Source organism: Dama dama, chromosome 21 (assembly GCF_033118175.1).
Source record: "Dama dama isolate Ldn47 chromosome 21, ASM3311817v1, whole genome shotgun sequence".
In the NCBI taxonomy this organism is placed as follows: Eukaryota; Metazoa; Chordata; class Mammalia; order Artiodactyla; family Cervidae; genus Dama; species Dama dama.
Window position 1 is genome coordinate 37,819,401 of NC_083701.1, and position 19,750 is coordinate 37,839,150.

Genomic DNA, 19,750 nt, shown 5'->3' on the forward strand with positions numbered 1-19,750 from the left:
GGGACAAAGGGCTCCCCTGGTGGCACAGATGGGAAAGAAAATGCCTGCAATGTGGGAGACCCAAGTTTAATCCCTGGGTCAGGAAGATCCCCCAGAGGAGGGCATGGCAACCCACTTCAGTATTCTTGCCTGGAGAATTCCATGGACAGAGGAGCCTGGTGGTCTACAGTCCATGGGTCACAAAGAGTCAGACAATGCCAAGAGACTGACACATTCACTTTCAGAGGGACAAGACCTAGAAATACAGAATTTGAGGCTGGCTCCATAAAAGCTAAATAAATATCAGGTGTTTAGTTTAACACCTGAATATCACATGTTGCATATTTGCTAGTTATTTCACAGAATGTTAAAAAAGTGCACACTTGTGACTTTTTTTTCTTTTGCAACATTTGTAGGGTATGATACTAAAATTATTTCAAATAAATATCACAGATGCTTAATGAAATTCAGCAGATTGATTACCCATTTAGCATCCAGAAATGTACATATTACTCAAATGCTTAGGTGATTACAACTTCATTCCTGAAACTTGTATAAGTTGTTAGAATTCTTTCACATGATTAAACCGACAACATTAATCGCAGTTTAGAGCTTCTGGATAGGAAAGAGGCTATCTTTTTTTTTTTTTTTCCAGTGGGTTTTGTCATACATTGATATGAATCAGCCATGGATTTACATGTATTCCCAATTCCGATCCCCGCTCCCACCTCCCTCTCCACCCGATTCCTCTGGGTCTTCCCAGTGCACCTGGCCGGAGCACTTGTCTCGTGCATCCCACCTGGGCTGGTGATCTGTTTCACCATAGATAGCATACATGCTGTTCTTTTGAAATATCCCACCCTCACATTCTCCCACAAAGTTCAAAAGTCTGTTCTGTATTTCTGTGTCTCTTTTTCTGTTCTGCATATAGGGTTATCGTTATCACCTTTCTAAATTCCATATACATGTGTCAGTATGCTGTAATGTTCTTTATCTTTCTGGCTTACTTCACTCTGTATAAGGGGCTCCAGCTTCATCCATCTCATTAGGACTGGTTCAAATGAATTCTTTTTAATGGCTGAGTAATATGTTTTCAAAACTCAAAGACCTCTCATCATATTAATAAATTTAAGTGCCAATGTAGATTGAAGGGATACATTGCTTACCCATATTCTCCTGGGAGTTGTAACCAATGGACAAAGAGACAACAAAATACAGTAGATATGTAGTTCCTAAGTTGAAGACCTGGATCTTCATTTCTCTACAGGATGAGTCTGAGAGGTGGGCATCTCTCCAGTGGGCCTCAGAAAGATGATTGATCTGCCATGGGAAGGCAAAGTGACCTCATTTTATGCGTGGGACCTGGCCAGTCTGCGAGGCTTCCCAGCAACTTCCTTTAGGGTCAGATAGAAATCCCTCCCGTCAGTTCCCTAAAAGCAAACATGAAAAAACATGGTTATCCCTCTTCCCTCACAACTATAATCTCAAAAATTTTAATTATGGTATCTGTACATAGAAACATGTAAAAATGTAGGCATCAATAATGCCAAATACACAGTCTTCCTATTAAAATCCTTTATAATAATTTTAAAATGGTGCTCATATATGATATTTTTGAAGCATGAACTCTTTGGTTTATCTCTTTGATATACACAATACATTTTAAGTATGTGAGTTAGCACATAGAATTATTATATGCTAAATTAAATTTGTTTGTTAACTACCTTAAATATTTTAATATTTTGTGAAGAATCTAGCTTTATTCTCTCTGTGGTGTGGAAAAGGCTAGAACTGAACAATTCATAGCCCAATATAATAGATCTTCTTGGTCCTGATGCTGGGGCTACTCAGGTATTTAAATCATAAGATGCTGAAGAGGAAAGAGACTGTAGAGATGGCTTCATTTAATCTCCTTATTTATAGATGAGTTAACTGGGAGACAGAATAACTGATATGTCCTCCGTTGCAGATGGTCCTAACAGTAGACTTAAAAGTTAGAATGCAGGCTATTTTCTTTTTCAGTATTATTTGTGCTATGCAGAACAAGACTATAAGAAAGGGACTTCCCTGGCAGTCCAGTGGTTAAGACTTCACCTTCCACACTATAGTGGGCATGGGTTCAATCTCTGCTCAGGGAATTAAGCTTCCACATAACTCAAGGCCCAAAAAAATTCCAACATAAAGCAGAAGCAATATTACAATAAATTCAATAAAGACTAAAAAATTTGTCCACATGAAAAAAAAGTCTTTAAAAAGAAAGACTGTAAGAAAGATTATTTCTCAAATGACTGTATAAAAACAGAAAAATTGTGTTTTTGGCAGTTATTATTCTGAGTGCACTATACTTCAACATGTAAATAATACTTAGATGTGTTTCTTTTTCCCCCAAAGTGATTATAATTAGTTCAAGGGACATAATTTGTTGATGCTATTCCATTTAAAATTCATTTATGAGGTAATTGTGCTGTTTTGCATGTGTGCTGTTTTGATGAACTGTAATCCATACTTTATAAATTCATATTTCATTAAAAATATCAGAGGAATACTCAAATCCTTTATTAGAGAAACAAAATACTGTTAAAAGTTAATTTCAGTCCTAGAATACTATGATATCCAATATAAATTTATTTTATATTATTGATATTTTTGTGCAGATTTTTGCAGATAAAACAAAGAAGTTTGAAGTAATAATTTATCAGTTCAGTTCAATTCAGTTCAGTTGCTCAGTCACGTCCGACTCTTTGCGACCCCATGGACTGCAGCACACCAGGCTTCCCTGTCCATCACCAATTCCTGAAGCCTACTCAAACTCATGTCCATTGCATCGGTGATGCCATCCAACCATCTCATCCTCTGTCGTCCCCTTCTCCTGCCTTCAATCTTTCCCAGCATCAGGGTCCTTATAATATTTTACAGAGCTAAATAACTGTGAAAAACATAATACAAAATGTTTTTTTGTAATTGTAAAAGACTGTTATATCAATTCAAAGAAAAACCAAGTACATAAAGAAACAGACACTAACTTTTTATTAAAATATTATAGAATGAATGTGTTCCATTTAATATACCATATTTAACACTGATTGTATGTATGTGTTTAGTCACTAAATTGTGTTCAATTCTTTTGCAACCCCATGGACTATAGCCTGTCAGACTCCTCTGTCCTTAGGATTTCCCAGGCAAGAATGCGGGATTGGGTTGGCATTTACTTTTCCAGGGCATCTTCCGGACCCAGGGATTGAACCTGCATCTCCAGCATTGGCAGACATATTCTTTAGCACCAAACCACCTAGGGAGCCTTTAACATTGATTCAGTTCAGTTCAGTCACTCAGTTATGTCTGGCTCTTTGTGACCCGATGGACTACAGCATGCGAGGGCTCCCCGTTCATCACCAGCTCCCGGAGTCTACCCAAACTCATGTCCATTGAGTCAGTGATGCCATCCAACCATCTCATCCTCTGTCATCCCCATCTCTTCCTGCCTTCAATCTTTCCCAGCAAAAGGGTCTTTTCAAATTAGTCAGTTCTTTGTATCAGGTGGCCAAAGTACTGGAGTTTCAGCTTCAACATCAGTCCTTCCAATGAACACTCAGGACTGATCTCCTTTAGGATGGAATGGTTGGAACTCCTTGCAGTCCAAGGGACTCTCAAGAGTCTTGTCCAGCACTACAGTTTGAAAGCAACAATTCTTCTGCCCTCAGCTTTCTTTATAGTCCAACTCTCACATCCATACATGACTCCTGGAAAAACCATAGCCTTGACTAGACAGACCTTTGTTGACAAAGTAATGGCTTTGCTTTTTAATACACTGTCTAGGCTCGTCATAACTTTCCTTCCAAGGAGTAAACATCTTTTAATTTCATGGCTGCAGTCACCATATGCAGTGATTTTGGAGCCCAAAAAAATAAAGGCTGACACTGCTTCCACTGTTTCCCCATCTATTTGCCATGAAGTGATGGGACCGGATGCCATTATTCTAGTTTTCTGAATGTTGAGCTGTAAGCCAACTTTTTCACTCTCCTCTTTCACTTTCATCAAGAGGCTCTTTAGTTCTTCTTCACTTTCCTCCATAAGGGTGGTGTCATCTGTATATCTGATGTTATTGATATTTCTCTTAGCAATCTTGATTCCAGATTGTGCTTCTTCGAGCCCAGCGTTTCTCATGATGTACTCTGCATATAAGTTAAATAAGTAGGGTGACAATATACAGCCTTGACGTACTCCTTTCCCAACTGGAACCAGTCTGTTGTTCCATGTCCATTTCTAACTGTTGCTTCCTGATCTGCATATAGGTTTCTCAAGAGGCAGGTCAGGTGGTCCGGTATTCCCATCTCTTTCAGAATTTTCCACAGTTTGCTGTGATCCACATAGTCAAAGGCTCTGGCATAGTCAATAAAGCAGAAATAGATGTTTTTCTGGAACTCTTGCTTTTTTGATGATCCAGCTGATGTTGGCAATTTGATCTTTGGTTTCTCTGCTTTTTCTAAATCCAGCTTGAGCATCAGGAAGTTCACGGTTCCTGAAGCCTGGCTTGGAGAATTTTGAGCATTACTTTACTAGTGTGTGAGATGAGTGCAATTGTGCGGTAGTTTGAGCATTCTTTGGCACTACCTTTCTTTGGGATTGGAATGAAAACTGACCTTTTCCAGTTCTGTGGCCACTGGTGAGTTTTCCAAATTTGCTGACATATTGAGTGCAGCACTTTCACAGCATCATCTTTTAGGATTTGAAATAGCTCAATTGGAATTCCATCACCTCCACTAGCTTTGTCCTTAGTGATGCTTCCTAAGGCCCACTTGACTTCACATTCCAGGATATCTGACTCCGGGTGAGTGATCACACCATTGTGATTATCTGGGTCATGAAGATCATTTTTGTACAGTTCTTCTGTGTATTCTTGCCACTTCTTAGTATCTTTTGCTTCTGTTAGGTCCATACCATTTCTGTCCTTTATTGAGCCCATCTTTGCATAAAATGTTCCCTTAGTATCTCTAATTTTCTTGAAGTGATTTCTGGTCTTTCCCATTCTGTTGTTTTCCTCTATTTCTTTGCACTCATTACTGAGGAAGGCTTTCTTATCTCTCCTTGCTGTTCATTGGAACTCTGCATTCAAATAGGTATATCTTTCTTTTTCTCCTTTGTTTTTTGCTTCTCTTCTTTTCACACTTATTTGTAAGGCCTTCTCAGGCATCTATTTTGGCTTTTTCCACTTCTTTTTCTTGGGGATGGTCTTGATCACTGCCTTCAGTACAATGTCATGAACCTCCATCCATAGTTTATCAGGTACTCTGTGACATTGCTTACTCATCTATTAAAAGGTTGTTTTTCAGTCACTAAGTCATGTCTGACTCTTTGCCACCCAATGAATGGCAGCACACCAAGATTCCCTGTCCTTCTTTATCTCTCAGAGTTTGCTCAAACTCATGTCCATTGAGTCGATGATGCCATCCAATCATGTCATCCTTTGTTGCCCCCCTCTCCTCCTGCCCGCCATCTTTCCCAGCATCAGCATCTTTTCCAATAAGTTGGCTCTTCCCATCAGGTGGCCAAAGTATTAAAAGGGTATTATGTGATATCCTGCCATATTTAACTTAATCCTCAAATGGGCAGATTATATTCTAGATAATTAAAAGAAAGTTCTTCCTGAATGATCTTTCTTTCTACATAGACAGTGCAGATTTGGCCACTGTCACCATAGAATTACTCCAGATCCTTTCTCGATAGTTCTGATTTATGTAACTTTGTGAGTGAATATATTTTAGTATAATTTTAGATAGATTTATGTAACATAACTTCATTTTTCTAATTTAAGACAATTTTTGAACAACTAACAAATCTTTTTTGAAGGTGGGTGCCATGGTTTCCTAGGATGAAAGTGTCTCTTGAAGGGTTCATCAGTTATTTTTTTTTCCTGTTTTATTTCAAAGTCACTAAATTAATTTCCTTTCAGTTAAATACATTGTTATATTAAATACTTCTATGTTTCCAGTTCATGGCAATTCTAATATTATTATTACTATAAAATATTCAAATGACACAACATATCAAATTATATCATATTATACTTAGATGTAGTTTGACCTTTAAAAGTTGGCATAAATGCAAATCCAAACTACAATGAGATGTCATCTTATATCTGTTAGGATGGCTATTGTCAAAGACTCAAGAAATAAAAAATGTTGGAGAGGATATGGAGAAAGGGAATCTTGTGCACTGTAGATGGAAATGGAAATTGGTGCCAACACTGTAGAAAACAGTATAGAATGCCTCCCCAAAAATAAAAATAGAACTACTGTATGATATAGTAATTCTTCTTCTAGGTACTCATCTGAAGGAAACTAAAATACTAACTCAAAAAGATACATTCACCTCAATGTTCACAGTGGCACTGTTTACAATAGCCAAGATATGGAAGTAGCCTAAATTATCATCAACAGACAAGTAGATAAATGGAATATTATTCAGCTATAAGAAACAAGGAAATCTTGCCATTGTGACAGCATCGATGGAACTTAAAGGCATTATCCTAAGTGAAATAAATCAGAAAAAGACAACACATGATATCACATATATATGAAATCTTAAAACAGCAACAACAAAAACAACACTGAATTCATAGATCTAGAGAACAGATAGATGGTTGCCAGAGATGAGGTTGGGTGTGGGTGGAAGGTACAAACTTTCAGTTATAAAATAATTCCTGGGGATGTAATATACAGTATGGTGACTATAGTTATAGTATTGTATTATATATTTGAGTGTTGCTAAAAAATAGAATTTAAAAGCTCTCTTCACAAGAATAAAAATTTGAACTGTGTGTGGTGATGAATGTTAATTAGACTTCTTGTGATGATAATTTCACAATATATACATATATAAAAATCATTAAGTTGTACACTTGAAACTAATAATTGTTACATATCAATTATATCTCAATAAAAGTTATATTATACATTGTCAGTTTTGGTTCATTATTTGAATAAATTTGATCATATTTATTTTGAGATATATTAATAGCTCTGAATAAACTCCAGGGAAATCGTTTGACTCTGGGAGACTCAAACTTTAGTTGTCAGTAGGAGGTGTCTCCAAGTTACATCTAGATACACTATTTTGGTTAACCTATCCTTTACTAAAATTGATGTCTGGACTTTGGGTCTAGATGACACTGTTAAAACAATAAAGATTTTGAGGAATAACCATACTGTATTGTAGAACTTTAAATAACAATGACCTAATCTTGCTTTCTTTTAGTCAGGAAGTAGAAGAGAAAGAATTTTAGGAAATGGTAGCATCCTTTCTTGCCTCTTTTTGTTTGTTACTAGCAAACCCAGTGAGCTGAAGGGTTTTTTCCGCTTATACAGGTTTGGGATGAAAATCTTGCAAAGTCTGCAGAGGCTTGGGCAGCTACCTGCATTTGGGACCATGGACCTTCTTACTTATTGAGATTTTTGGGTCAAAATCTATCTGTACGAACTGGAAGGTAAGAGATAGTTTCGCTGATACCATTTATCCAGATAACTTTATTGCCTGTGGACTCCAAGTGTTAGTAGCACCAATTTCAAGTAATATCTACAAGTATTTACTGAGAACTCACTATATGTCAGCCACTGATAACTGGCCTATGACTGTTTTAGATGTCTTCAAAAATTATTTAAATTTTTAAAAGAGCCAAAAAACTCCGTTTTCTCTTTCACCCTTGGAACACCATCCCTTAATCTATTCTACACTAATCTCACAGAATCTTTGAAAGAATCAGGTTGTATCCTTATCCTATCTCTTCGAGCTCAGAAAAATCCCTTGATAGTGGCAGAAGCCATTATTGTGTATGCAGCTTTCCCATGTTTGCATATTCCTATATATGTGTTATACAAATTCAATGTATTTACACATTATGTATATATACATATGCACATATATTTATATGCATATGTATATATGCATATAAGTATATACAACTGTGAATGAAGCTGCTTCCAATAACAGGATAATTTTTCTACACTGTGAGAGGTCATCATCCAACATTCAAAGACTCATTCCCTTCCATATAGGGGAGAAAAATCAGGTGTATTCTTATTAAATTAAAATGATACAACTTTAAGGGGAAAAAACACTCTGAGTCTAGTATCACAGGGTTTTTTTTAATATCTAATTTTTAATTACATATAAGATTCCAATGGAAGACATTTCTGACATTGGTAAAACAAGGTGAAGATGATACTTCCTGAAAGATTTGCATTTCTCTTTTTGAAACAACCAGACTCATACTAACAAATACAGGATCAGTTGCTCCAGGCCTGAACGTTTTCATGCTTGGCTCTACTGGGAGGAATAGAGGATTCTGCTGGGTGGTGATGGTAATTACGAGGGAGTGGATATGCTCTTGATTTGCCATCAACAGACTGCAAAAGAACAATTAACTTGTAATTTAATGTGAGTCCCCCATACATTGCCACTGCTGTGCTGTGAGTTCTCACTGTGTTTCTTGATATTTAGATACCGCTCTATTCTCCAGTTGGTCAAGCCATGGTATGATGAAGTGAAAGACTATGCCTTTCCATATCCCCAGGATTGCAATCCCCGGTGTCCTATGAGATGTTTCGGCCCCATGTGCACACATTATACACAGGTTATTTTGTCTTGTTCAGTTCTGATTCATTCTTTTTAAAAAAATGCTCTTTCTATTTTGGTGAACCTGCGTTTTCTTAACTCCTGATTCTAATAATGGTATATCGGTTTACTTTCTCAGATGGTTTGGGCCACCTCCAATCGAATAGGATGTGCAATTCATACCTGTCAAAACATGAATGTCTGGGGAGCTGTATGGCGCCGTGCAGTTTATTTGGTATGCAACTATGCCCCAAAGTGAGTATATGGTTGGCTTCTACTTCCTGGAATCTTTAATGATGTTAAATATCTTCAGTCTGATAGATACTTTTGACAGGTAAATAATATGAGTAAGACTTAACTAACAAGCTCAGATCCTCAAATCTTCCGTCTTCTCGTGTTATCTGAAAAGTTAAAAGCTGAAAGATTTCTTTTCACAAGGATTCTAGATTAAAATTTTGGGCAAGACAATTTGTGATTTGGAGATTCACTAAATTCTCCTCCTCATCTTTCTTTAGACCTGGTAATTATAAAATAAACATGTACTTCCAGGCTTTTGATAGCTTATATAAAAGTCTCAGGCAAGGATCTTCTAGGGAATTTATCAACACTACAGTATTCTCATCAATCATTCCTAGAATGTTGGCTTAACTTTTTCACTAGGAAAAGAAAACAAGCCCTTCTTCTTTCTTTTAAGGATAGAATTAAAATCACAATTTTTTTTTTTCCATAGGTGGTTAAGGAGGCATAGAGAATCAGAAGGGAAAATTTAAATGCAATGACATCTTTTTAATGAAAGCTGTGCCATGATCTAAACTTCAGTACAAAAAAATTCAGTAATTTCATCCTGTGGCACACATAAAATTATATATTTCATATTGTGAAAATTGATCAAATATTATACAGTATAGTTGTATTTTATATTTGTGAGCATTCTTTAAATTATGAGGATAAACAAACATTTGTTAACATTTGATAAAATGCCTTTTTGATAACAATGACTCTTTGGATAAAGTGTTCCATTATTTATACATGAGTCTTTTCCCTTTTGGAGTAAATACTAAAATGTGCAAAGGATTTATGACACGCCTGGTGTCTTCCAAAGTAAGTCCCAAACAAAGATTTTTCTCCAGCTTTGCCAGTATGGGGAGGGAATGAGAAAACGTTTCACAAATAACTGCATTACTCATTCATATGGTCGTATGCCAGGGGCAGTGTTTTTGCAAAGTTAGAAAAATAGCGATTTTCCCAATGGTCCCCTCTCCACAGTTATTAGAATAGTAATATTTGGAAAGTAAAATGTGACTGCATCATGAAAAGCATTAAAACTGTGCATTTGTTTGATATTTTCAGTTATGCACCTTATATTTTCCTATTAAGACTCTAACTCTCCTTTTTGACATAAATAGGCCAGGCAGTACTCAAATAGTGAAAGAGGCTTTTATTACATTCATTTGGCTGTTCTGTTTTTGGCCAATGATGGGATTTTTGCAATATTATTGATGAGATGTCTGATTGTTTTATGTCTAAGAGATTAAGATATTGTGTTAGTATGGTGTATTTGCTGTAACAGAGAACCATTTTTTGAAACAGGCAGTGGAGAAAGTTTAAAAATTCTGACTGTTAGTTGAATACCAGCATGAAGTTATCTCAAGCCTCCCTGTTTTTCAGGGAAAAATGAAACACAGGGTTGGGTGGTGGAGGGGTGGGGGGAGGTGATGGAGGGAAAGAGAGAGAAATGAGAGAATGAAAATGAATTAGCCTGAAAGGATAAAAATTAAAAGGACGAATAATATGTTTATCCATTGACTGATTTACTATTGAATATGGGGCTTCCCCAATGGCTCAGTATTTTAGCTTTTCCACTGTTGTTTTATCTTCAACCCTGACTTTTTACTATCAACACACCGCATTTTCTCCATTCAGTTTCCTTCACACTTATGGCTCTGTGGTTATCTGTTAGCACTGTAGTTACTAGTCACCATGCTATGGAAAATAAATTCATTGCTTCCTCTGTCATAGCTAAAAGAGTTTAGTAACAGTAAGACATTGTGACTGTTTTAATCCTAAATGCTAAATTTGGTGTATCATTATGGCCATCAAGATGAAGGAAAATACTGACAACATTCAGTTAACTGTGTTTAGCATTATTTTTAAAAATTAACAGTATTGCTAAAAGTTATAACTGTGAGTTTACATATGGGAAAATGTTTTGGAATCATCTTTAATGGTTGCTTCTGTAAGCCATTATTCTCTTACCGAGTTTTCTGTGTCTCATTTTATGAATATTGAGAATCTATTCAACTTTAGAAAGAAATCCTTTGAACACTTAGAACCTGTTTTTTGTGCTGACAACTTCTTGCTCATGTCACCATTTCTAAGCCTCCCCAAATTGTATATATACCGTACATGGGCTTCCCAGGTGGCACTAGTGGTAAAGAACCCACCTGCCAATGCAAGAGACATAAGAGAGGAGGGTTTGATCCCTGGACCGGGACGGTCCCCTGGAGAAGGAAATGACAACCTATTCCAGTTTTCTTACCTGGAAAATCTCATGGACTAAGGAGCCTAGTGGGCTACAGTCCACAGGGTCCTAAAGAACTGGACACAACTGAGCGACTGAGCACATACACACTTATATATGTGTGTATATATGTATGTATTTGTATATATTTTACCATCTTTATAATAGTACTAGCATGACTTTTTAAAAAGTACATTTAGGAGGACACAGCGTATGTGTTCTGGAAGGCTGCAGTAGGAAAGAGGCAGCAGTGGTGATGGATAGAGCATCAAGTCAGATGTGTGTTGACAAATAATGTCACCATGCTTTGTAAATTATTGTAAATTAACATGATAGTAACTTACTCAGAAAGAAAGAATTTAAAAGTAAGATATATAGAATAAATTGCTTTAGAAATAAGAAATGGATGTAACTTTCAGTGCTTTTCTAAAAATGACACACTTCTGAAAATGTCATCACACGTCAATGTGTGATCATGTGCTTAAGGACAATCAAACTTTAAAAAATGAGCAAGTAACACTTATGCTGTCTTCTTTTTTTCCTAGGGGCAACTGGATCGGAGAAGCACCATATAAAGTAGGAGTACCATGTTCAGCTTGCCCTCCAAGTTACGGAGGGTCTTGTACTGACAATCTCTGCTTTCCAGGTGTAACGTCAAACTACCTGTATTGGTTTAAATAAGCTTATCTTTTCCTCCAGGAAGTACAATGGTTTCTGGGAATCATAGGCATATATATATATTGAGTTTTGCACATATTATACATATTTTATCATAATCTTGTTTTCCTTTTATTATTCATTGTAAAGATTAGTGTTTATCTTGTATGTTTGTTTAATCCTTTGAGGTAATCAAACATCCATGTCTATTTTCTGACCTCTAAGTCTAAATTAAAATACTGTGTATGTAGTATTGCCATAGTTGATGCATCCAATTCCAAAGCTTGTTTTCCAAAGAAATTATGTTACATTTCTAACAAATAGAACATATATTTGGCCTATAAATACACATACATAGATGATGTAATACATAGATAATATGATTTTGTAATTATCTTGGAGGAATTTTTTTAAAATCCTAAACAATACGTTAGGTGGTAGGACATCTCCTGCACCCATTTCTTTAATAACCCAAACTGATCATTTGCAAACTACTAATAAAACTCCACGATACCTAGATATAACAATGTAATTAAGAACCACAGATTTCATTCTGGAAATATTTTGTTTTATTTGGGTCCACCAAAAGATATTCTCAATTTTTGTAAGGTTGAATGCATTTATTTTGCTTAACCTCTTTTCTTGAACCAGTAATCATGTGTGGAGTGGTTATGATGGGCAAGGAACTCTGCTGGTTATGTTCTGATCATGCAAGGATAATAAGACAAAATTTCTGTCTTCAAGAAGCTCACAAAAATATTCAGGAAATAATGCAGCCTAATTATTGGGTTGTCCAAAAAGTTTGTTTGGGTTTTTCTGTGATGTTACGGGGAAACAAGTGAACTCTTTGGCCAACTCAATATCTTGCTGTAAAAATGTTATTTGTTAACAAATTGATTTTTCATGTAAATTTGAGGAAGGGAACCCAACGATGTTCACATGTAGGCGGAATAGGTGATAGGCCATGCCATGTAATATGTAGGTTCTCCTGGTTAGCATGAAATGTAGCTATAGTGCTTGGAACTAAATGAGGCAGGGAAGAATGAACACCTGTGAGTGTAAATAGTTGTTTTGGGAGGTGGAAAGCAAGACCTAAGTGAACTGACAAGGTCCAAGAGAAGTAAGATTCAGGAGACAGGCATGCAAAACCACGGAAATAGTGTTACCACACACGCGTGCGCGCGCGCGCGCACACACACACACAAACACACACGGAGAGCCTCAGAAAGGCATATCCTAAAGGATTAATATACCTTGAAGCCTGTGAGCAGGAGGTGAGGGATACCAGAAAGAAACAGTGCAGGTTCCAAGGATATCTCCTGGTCTCCATCGTTCTGCTTGTCCTCATTTGATGAGAAACAGTCTATTCAGCATGGTGGTCCTGGAGCATCATGTGGAAAATCTCATGTACACACCACAAACAGCTATGATTTTGTGAAAGGGGCCTCTTCAGATGATTTTCTAAGCACTAATTACCAAATTTTATTACCATATCTAAGTAGAAGAATATTTTTCAGTTCTCCATTAAGTTTGCATGTGTGGATGCTCAGTCGCTTCAGCAGTGTCTGACTCTTTGCAACCCTATGGACTGTAGCCCACTGGCCTCCTCTGTCCATAGGATAATCCAGGCAAGAATACTGGAGTGGGCTGCCATTTCCTTCTTCAGGGGATCTTCCTGACTTAGGGATTGAACCTGCATCTCCTGTGTCTCCTGCATTGGCAGGTGGATTCTTTACCATTGAACCACCTGGGAAGCCCCAAAAGTGAAGCATGGTGGAAAGCAAGTCAAAGTCACTGTGAAAATTTCACTCATGTGATTTTGGGAATGCTTATTTCCAAATCACTTTCAGAGAGGAGAAATTCAACACATGGATCAAGACACTTAACACATTACATTTTACATGTGCATGCATGTACATGTGCGTGTGTGTGTGTGTGTTTCAAGTTATATAATGCTGCAGTAGAATTACAGAATCAGTAAACACAGTTAGTTCCAGAGTACAAATAACAGAAGGAAGCTACTTGTTTAAAATTCCATACACATTTGCAGTTGCTTAGTGTAGATTCATTGAAAGATGACAGATAATTAATTAAATCCAATGGTGGATTATCCAGCATCTGGAGTTCAGGTTTTCATGATGACAAATAATTGGCCAGATTTCTTTCACACACTGAATCTGACCAAATGTTTTCCTATCAAACGACTTTGCTTTTGTGGTAACATATATAGATTTTATTAAAAATAAGTATTTTTGGAGACTAATGTGAAGAACAGAAACAACAGGAAGAGTCAGGTCTCAAATCAACTTTTAGCTAATATATACAGGCAACTGGAGAGAAAGCTCATTAGTGGGATATTTGTTTGCTTTATCTAGATAGTATTTCTTGAGTTTCCTAAACTAGTTCTACAGAAGTAGTAAAATAACTATTAAACCAAAAAAGGTTATGATCAGTTCCATCCGATTGCTGGTTTACCTGTGTGGCTTGATTTCTCAGGTCTGAAAAAGAATGATGATATTTGCCACTTGATTCACAGAAGTTCATTTGAAGGTAAAATTACCATATTAATAGAAAATCATGAATATTAAAATTATCATTAATATTGTGAAGCTTTTATTTGCGATAAAATTAAGTCTTTCATGAGCTCCTCTTTGGCAGAAATTCTGTCTTATCTTTGTGTGCTTATACCAGCTTCTTATATAATGGCTATAGTGTAATAAGTTTTTATATGAATGGGTTTTTAGAATTAACACAACAGTCTAGTATTGCAAGAATTAGAAGAACCTCACCTTTCCATGTTTCATTAAGACAAAAATGTCTTAGATACAAAGCTTTGAGTGCATCAACAATCCAGATAAAGCACCAAATATAACAGATTAAGACTAGGAACCACATACTCATAAACTTGTACACAACAGTCCTTTCCAAATATAAGTTTATTTATAACTTAACAACTCAGCTGAAAATGTAACGGGTATATTTGTTATTCTATCTGTGCTTCTTAAAGTTAGTAATATAAAGTGGCCATGTGAAATGTTTTATTTGCTAGGCTAAAGCAAATGAACATTTGCTTGAATCAACCCAGAGTGTCATACTTTTCACAGCATGCAACAATGGTGCTAGGATAGCTATTTCTCACTGTAACTCCCAGAGGGAAAAAGGGTCTGGGCATAAGCTATTTCATAAGAGCAGCTTTAAATAGTATGGAGGTTTTCATTTCAATAGGTTTCATTCGAAATGGCGATTGGCATACATATTCTACAGCATTGATTTTTATTTTTGGTATGGATTTTTCATTACATCCTTTATTCAGTAGAAAAATTTAAAAAAAATCTGTCATAACATCAGTTTTTTTTGGCTTCCATGTCATCAAAAGACTGGAAAAATTACGAGTTGAGCTGTTAAACTGATGGATTCCTTTACAGAATTGTATTTGAGTTGTGTAGGCACACTCTTAATGTTCCTGGTTATGGTAGGTAAGTTTGCTTTTAAAATGTGGCAGAAACAATTTTCATTGTTATCATGTTTTGTTGTTTTTTTTTCCTGTCCAGTAGTCTAAGAAGCATCACTTCCGCAGTCCGTTAGGACTTCCCTACCAAGTTCACTTGGCAGTTCATCTGAAACTTTTGTGGAAATACTCATTTGAAAGTTCCATGAAGTTTTAGCACAGAGCTGACCAAACAGTAGGGAAAATTCAATCATTATAATTTACTCAGAATATTTGAATTGAAGCAATATATATTTTTCTCATTAGTATATGCTTGTGTTAGATCAACTTATAACATCTACATAAGCAATCGAAAACATATTTAGGCCAGTTCAAGTGTTCTGTGTTCACATCCTGCTTATTAAGTGAACACATAAGTTAAACAGATGATCTGAGTGTGTTCAGGAAGGAACAGTCATGCTTACACCGGGGTCTGTTTTCTCCCCTTGTATAACAACATTCCCAATGTTCTACAGGAGCATAGGACGCCAATCTTGCATGGGAGGAAGCTGTTTCCCACGGAAGTGTTTAGGAAGAGTAAAATTAGATTTCTATCAACGTCTAATATCTTTGTTTTATACTTGCATATTTTTGTATTGTTATATGTGTGAGGGAAGACATTTAAACACATGCAAAATGATTTTTAAAAATTATTTCATCTTCCAACTTTGACTTATGAGAGGTCAGTCAACAACTTAGAAAGTTACACAGTTCACTGGTTAATGGTGCTGAAAAGTCATTACAACCACCATATACTTGCTTTAATTTTGAAGTTTCTTTGCAATTCAAGTTTTTAATAAGTGTGAACTATCAGTATCTACTCTGGTGCTATATATGTGGTGCTAAATGAATTGTTAGTGGTAGTAGGTTAAGAAGTTTCTTTTTATTCATAGTTACAAATGTTGTCCTTTCAATTCCTGATTTAGAAATATTAATAACGTCCTGTTAAATGAATCTTAAACAAAATAAGCCAGTGCGCTCTGTTTTTATATAATAATCCAACATTATTTGGGTATTAAAGAATGTAAATATATTTCTTAGAAGTTATCCATCTTTTTAAAAAGCATTTTTAACCTTGGAATGTAAAATTCAAGTTATCAACTAAAGGTTAGATTACACCCACACCAAGCGTGCTTCAGGCACTGGCGCCCTCTGGTGGTCATAAGAACAAATTCTTGATGGCAACTTGGCCTGCCAATAAAACCATTTCTTCAGTTCAATTAAAATTTAAGTTGCCTAATATTAAATTCTTGGATACTCTGTAACTCTGATGGCATTAAAGATGCTTGATTCTATTTACATAATTTTCTAGGAGAGTAATACATATATATTGACATCCATTTTCCTAAATAATAATAATTTTTTATGGCATTCTAGTCCTGAGGTGCTTATTACAGTGTTCTTTTTTTAAACTAGGTATTAATAAAATATATTTTTAATTGTGTTTACATCATAAATACGATAATAGGTAAAACTAGTGAACAGAACTCTGTGTTTCACTTTCAGAAGTGATCATTTATTTTTATATATTAAAACAATTTCATATATCAAAAGATTCTCTCTCCACTTTTACTTGTTGATCTATAATTTGATAATGCTCTTTGGTCATACTGTTGAGCTAATGATTACATTTTATTGTTCCATTCAAATTCCTTCTGGACTTAAAAATATACCTAAAAACTTAGGATTATATCCCCTGTTAACTAATGAAGGTAACATTTTTAGATAACTTTTCACTTGAGTTGTGCAGTTGACTAAGTGTGATAATTTGTTTCGACAAAGATATTTCTTAAACTGTGTTAGCATAACCAAATGAAATATACTTTAAAGCAGTTTCCCATATTAGTATTTTCAAATTTATATTAAAGCAATAAACCCTTTGTATGATCTCAATCCTATACAAAGCTCCGATATATAACATGCATAACATGGACTAAACCTTCTCCAGTGCCTTGGAAGTTTCTTCTAAGAGCCCTAGGATTCCATAAAACCACTAGGAAAACATTGATGAAAGTCATCCAGTTCTCCCCATTTTCTCAAAAGAAATCAACTAATTAAAGACAAAAAAATGGAGACCCTAAAAGTTTTGCAATGGTTATCTAAATTATTAATCACTCACTTCACTTTGCATGTGTTAGAAGTCAAACTAATTGATGGAGCATTAACACTGATTTTAACTGGTGCTTGGTTATAGATTACAGTATCTTGTGCTTTGTTATTTGACAAACAGAATTTTGGTACCATAATATTTTGAGAATTAGAGATAATTGTGATGCACATAGAACGTGTTTAAAAATATCTGAATGTTTCAAATATGTACATAATCCTAAAATAGACTGTATCATTTTAGATTTTTTAAAAGATTAATTTCATATTTTTTATTCATTACCTAATACTGTGGCAGTAGAAGGTGCCTTTGATGTTGTGATATAATGTCATGAATATGTACATACATAAAGCCTGTGTAAACCTCTGACTTTATAAAGCATAACAAGTGTAGCTTTTTGAGCCCCACTATATTATTTTTCCTTCAATAAAATATTATAATTAATTGTTTTGTGTTTAAGATTTCAACTAATAATGACGAATTTAATTATTTCCTGATTTTCAATAGTTTTACAATAGTAAACTTCCTTGCCTTCCCTGCCTCCTTCCTTCCTTCTTCCATTCTTTTTGTATTTAATTCCACAAAATATTTTGAGATCCCAATGTAAAAGACATTTTCATGGAGAAAGAGGAGAACAACACTATGTTAAGAAGTTCTGGCTGAGAAAAACTGCAGTAGTTGAACATAAATATTTCCATGTTTCATACTGAGGGCAAGAAGAGAAACCATAGGCATTCCTGCGGGGGGATGCACCATGTTTGGTCACTAGTCGACCAAGAAGGCTAGTGTTTTACAGATGGTTCTGCCTTGCAGCAGGCAAATTTTCCCTCTGGTGAGACGGGAGAGCTCCCAGGCCAGTTCACCACTGATGTTCAGTTGCTAAGTCTGCAGCCTCAACTGTAGCATGCCAGGCTTCCCTGCCCTTCACTATCTCCCGGAGTTTGCTCTAACTCAGGTTCATCAAGTCAGTGATGCTATCTACTCATCTCATCCTCTGCCGCCCCCTTCTCCTCTTGCCCTCAATCTTTCCCAGCATCAGACTCTTTCCAATGAGTTGGCTCTTCTCATCAGGTGGTCAAAATATTTGAGCTTAGGTTTCAGCATCAGTCCTTTCAATGATTATTCAGGTTGATTTCCTTTAGGATTGACTGGTTTGATCTCCTTGCAGTCCAAGGGACTCTCAGGAGTCTTCTCCAGCACCACAGTTTGAAGGCATCAATTTTTCAGCGCTCAACCTTCTTTATGGTCCAACACTCACATCCATATATGACTACTGGGAAAACCATAGCTTTGACTATTTGGACCTCTGTCAGCAAAGTGATATTTCTGCTTTTTAGTATGCTCTCTAGGTTTGTCCTAGCTTTCCTTCCAAGGAGCAAGTGTGTTAATTTTATGGTCACAGTCAACATCCACAGAGATTTCAGAGTCTAAGAAAATAAAATCTGTCACTGCTTCCACTTTTTCCCCTTCTATCTGCTTTGAAGTGGTGGGACCAGATGCCATGATCTTAGTTTTTTGAATGATGAATTTTAAGCCAGGTTTTTCACTTCCCTCTTTCACCCTCATGAAGAGGCTCTTTAGGTCCTCTTCACTTTCTGCCATTAGAGTGGTACAATCTGCATATCTGAGGTGGTTATTCCTCCCAGCAATCTTAATTGCAGCTTGTGGTTCATGATTCATCCAGCCCAGCATTTTACATGATGTACTCTGCATATAAGTTATTAATAAATAAGCAGGGTGACAGTATACAACCTTGTTGTACTCTTTCCCAATTTTGAACCAGTTGTTCCATGTTCAGTTCTGTTGCTTCTTGATCCACATATAAGTTTCTCAGGAGACAGGTAAGGTGATCAGGCATTCCCATTCTCTTTAAGAATTTTCCACAGTTTGTTGTGATCCGCACAGTCAAAGGCTTTAGTGTAGTCAACAAAGCAGAAGTAGATGTTTTTCTGGAATTCCTTTGCTTTCTCCATGATACAGTGAATGTTGGCAATTTGATTTCTGGTCCCTACATTTGTTAAATATTTTACTTATCTCTATTTCATAGTGCACACATACTAGTGCATAGAAAACTGTCTAGTATCTATTAGCATGTGGTATATTTATATTGTATATAGTGCGAGTGCAAGATCCAGAACTTTCTACAAATAAGGGTGCACAACCAAACAGTTTGGAGGAACCAGGTCTAAAGGCTGGCAGCTTCCCAGTATGTTTCTCTGCTTCTACCTTTCTCTCTGACAGCCCACCACAATGTGGCATCTGCATTGCTCTTTTTGAAAATAAAGAACATCTAATGACTTTCCTACACAACACCTTCCAAAGACATCCCAGGCATTTAATAAAACACAGTGCTTTATCACCACTTCTGACTTGGCTGGCTTCTACCTCA

At 36.0% G+C, this 19,750-nt stretch overlaps 1 protein-coding gene across 1 annotated transcript in view; it reads left to right on the forward strand.

Moving 5' to 3' along the window:
* Positions 1 to 17,805, forward strand: part of PI15 (peptidase inhibitor 15) — a 36,025-nt gene extending 18,220 nt beyond the window's left edge. The window contains exons 3-6 of the mRNA XM_061123514.1: positions 7,344 to 7,462; positions 8,476 to 8,608; positions 8,729 to 8,844; positions 11,656 to 17,805. Coding sequence (XP_060979497.1) covers positions 7,344 to 7,462; positions 8,476 to 8,608; positions 8,729 to 8,844; positions 11,656 to 11,791 — 504 coding nt within the window. The 3' untranslated portion in view covers positions 11,792 to 17,805. The remainder of the gene's footprint in view (positions 1 to 7,343; positions 7,463 to 8,475; positions 8,609 to 8,728; positions 8,845 to 11,655) is intronic.
* The last annotated feature ends 1,945 nt before the right edge of the window (positions 17,806 to 19,750 follow it).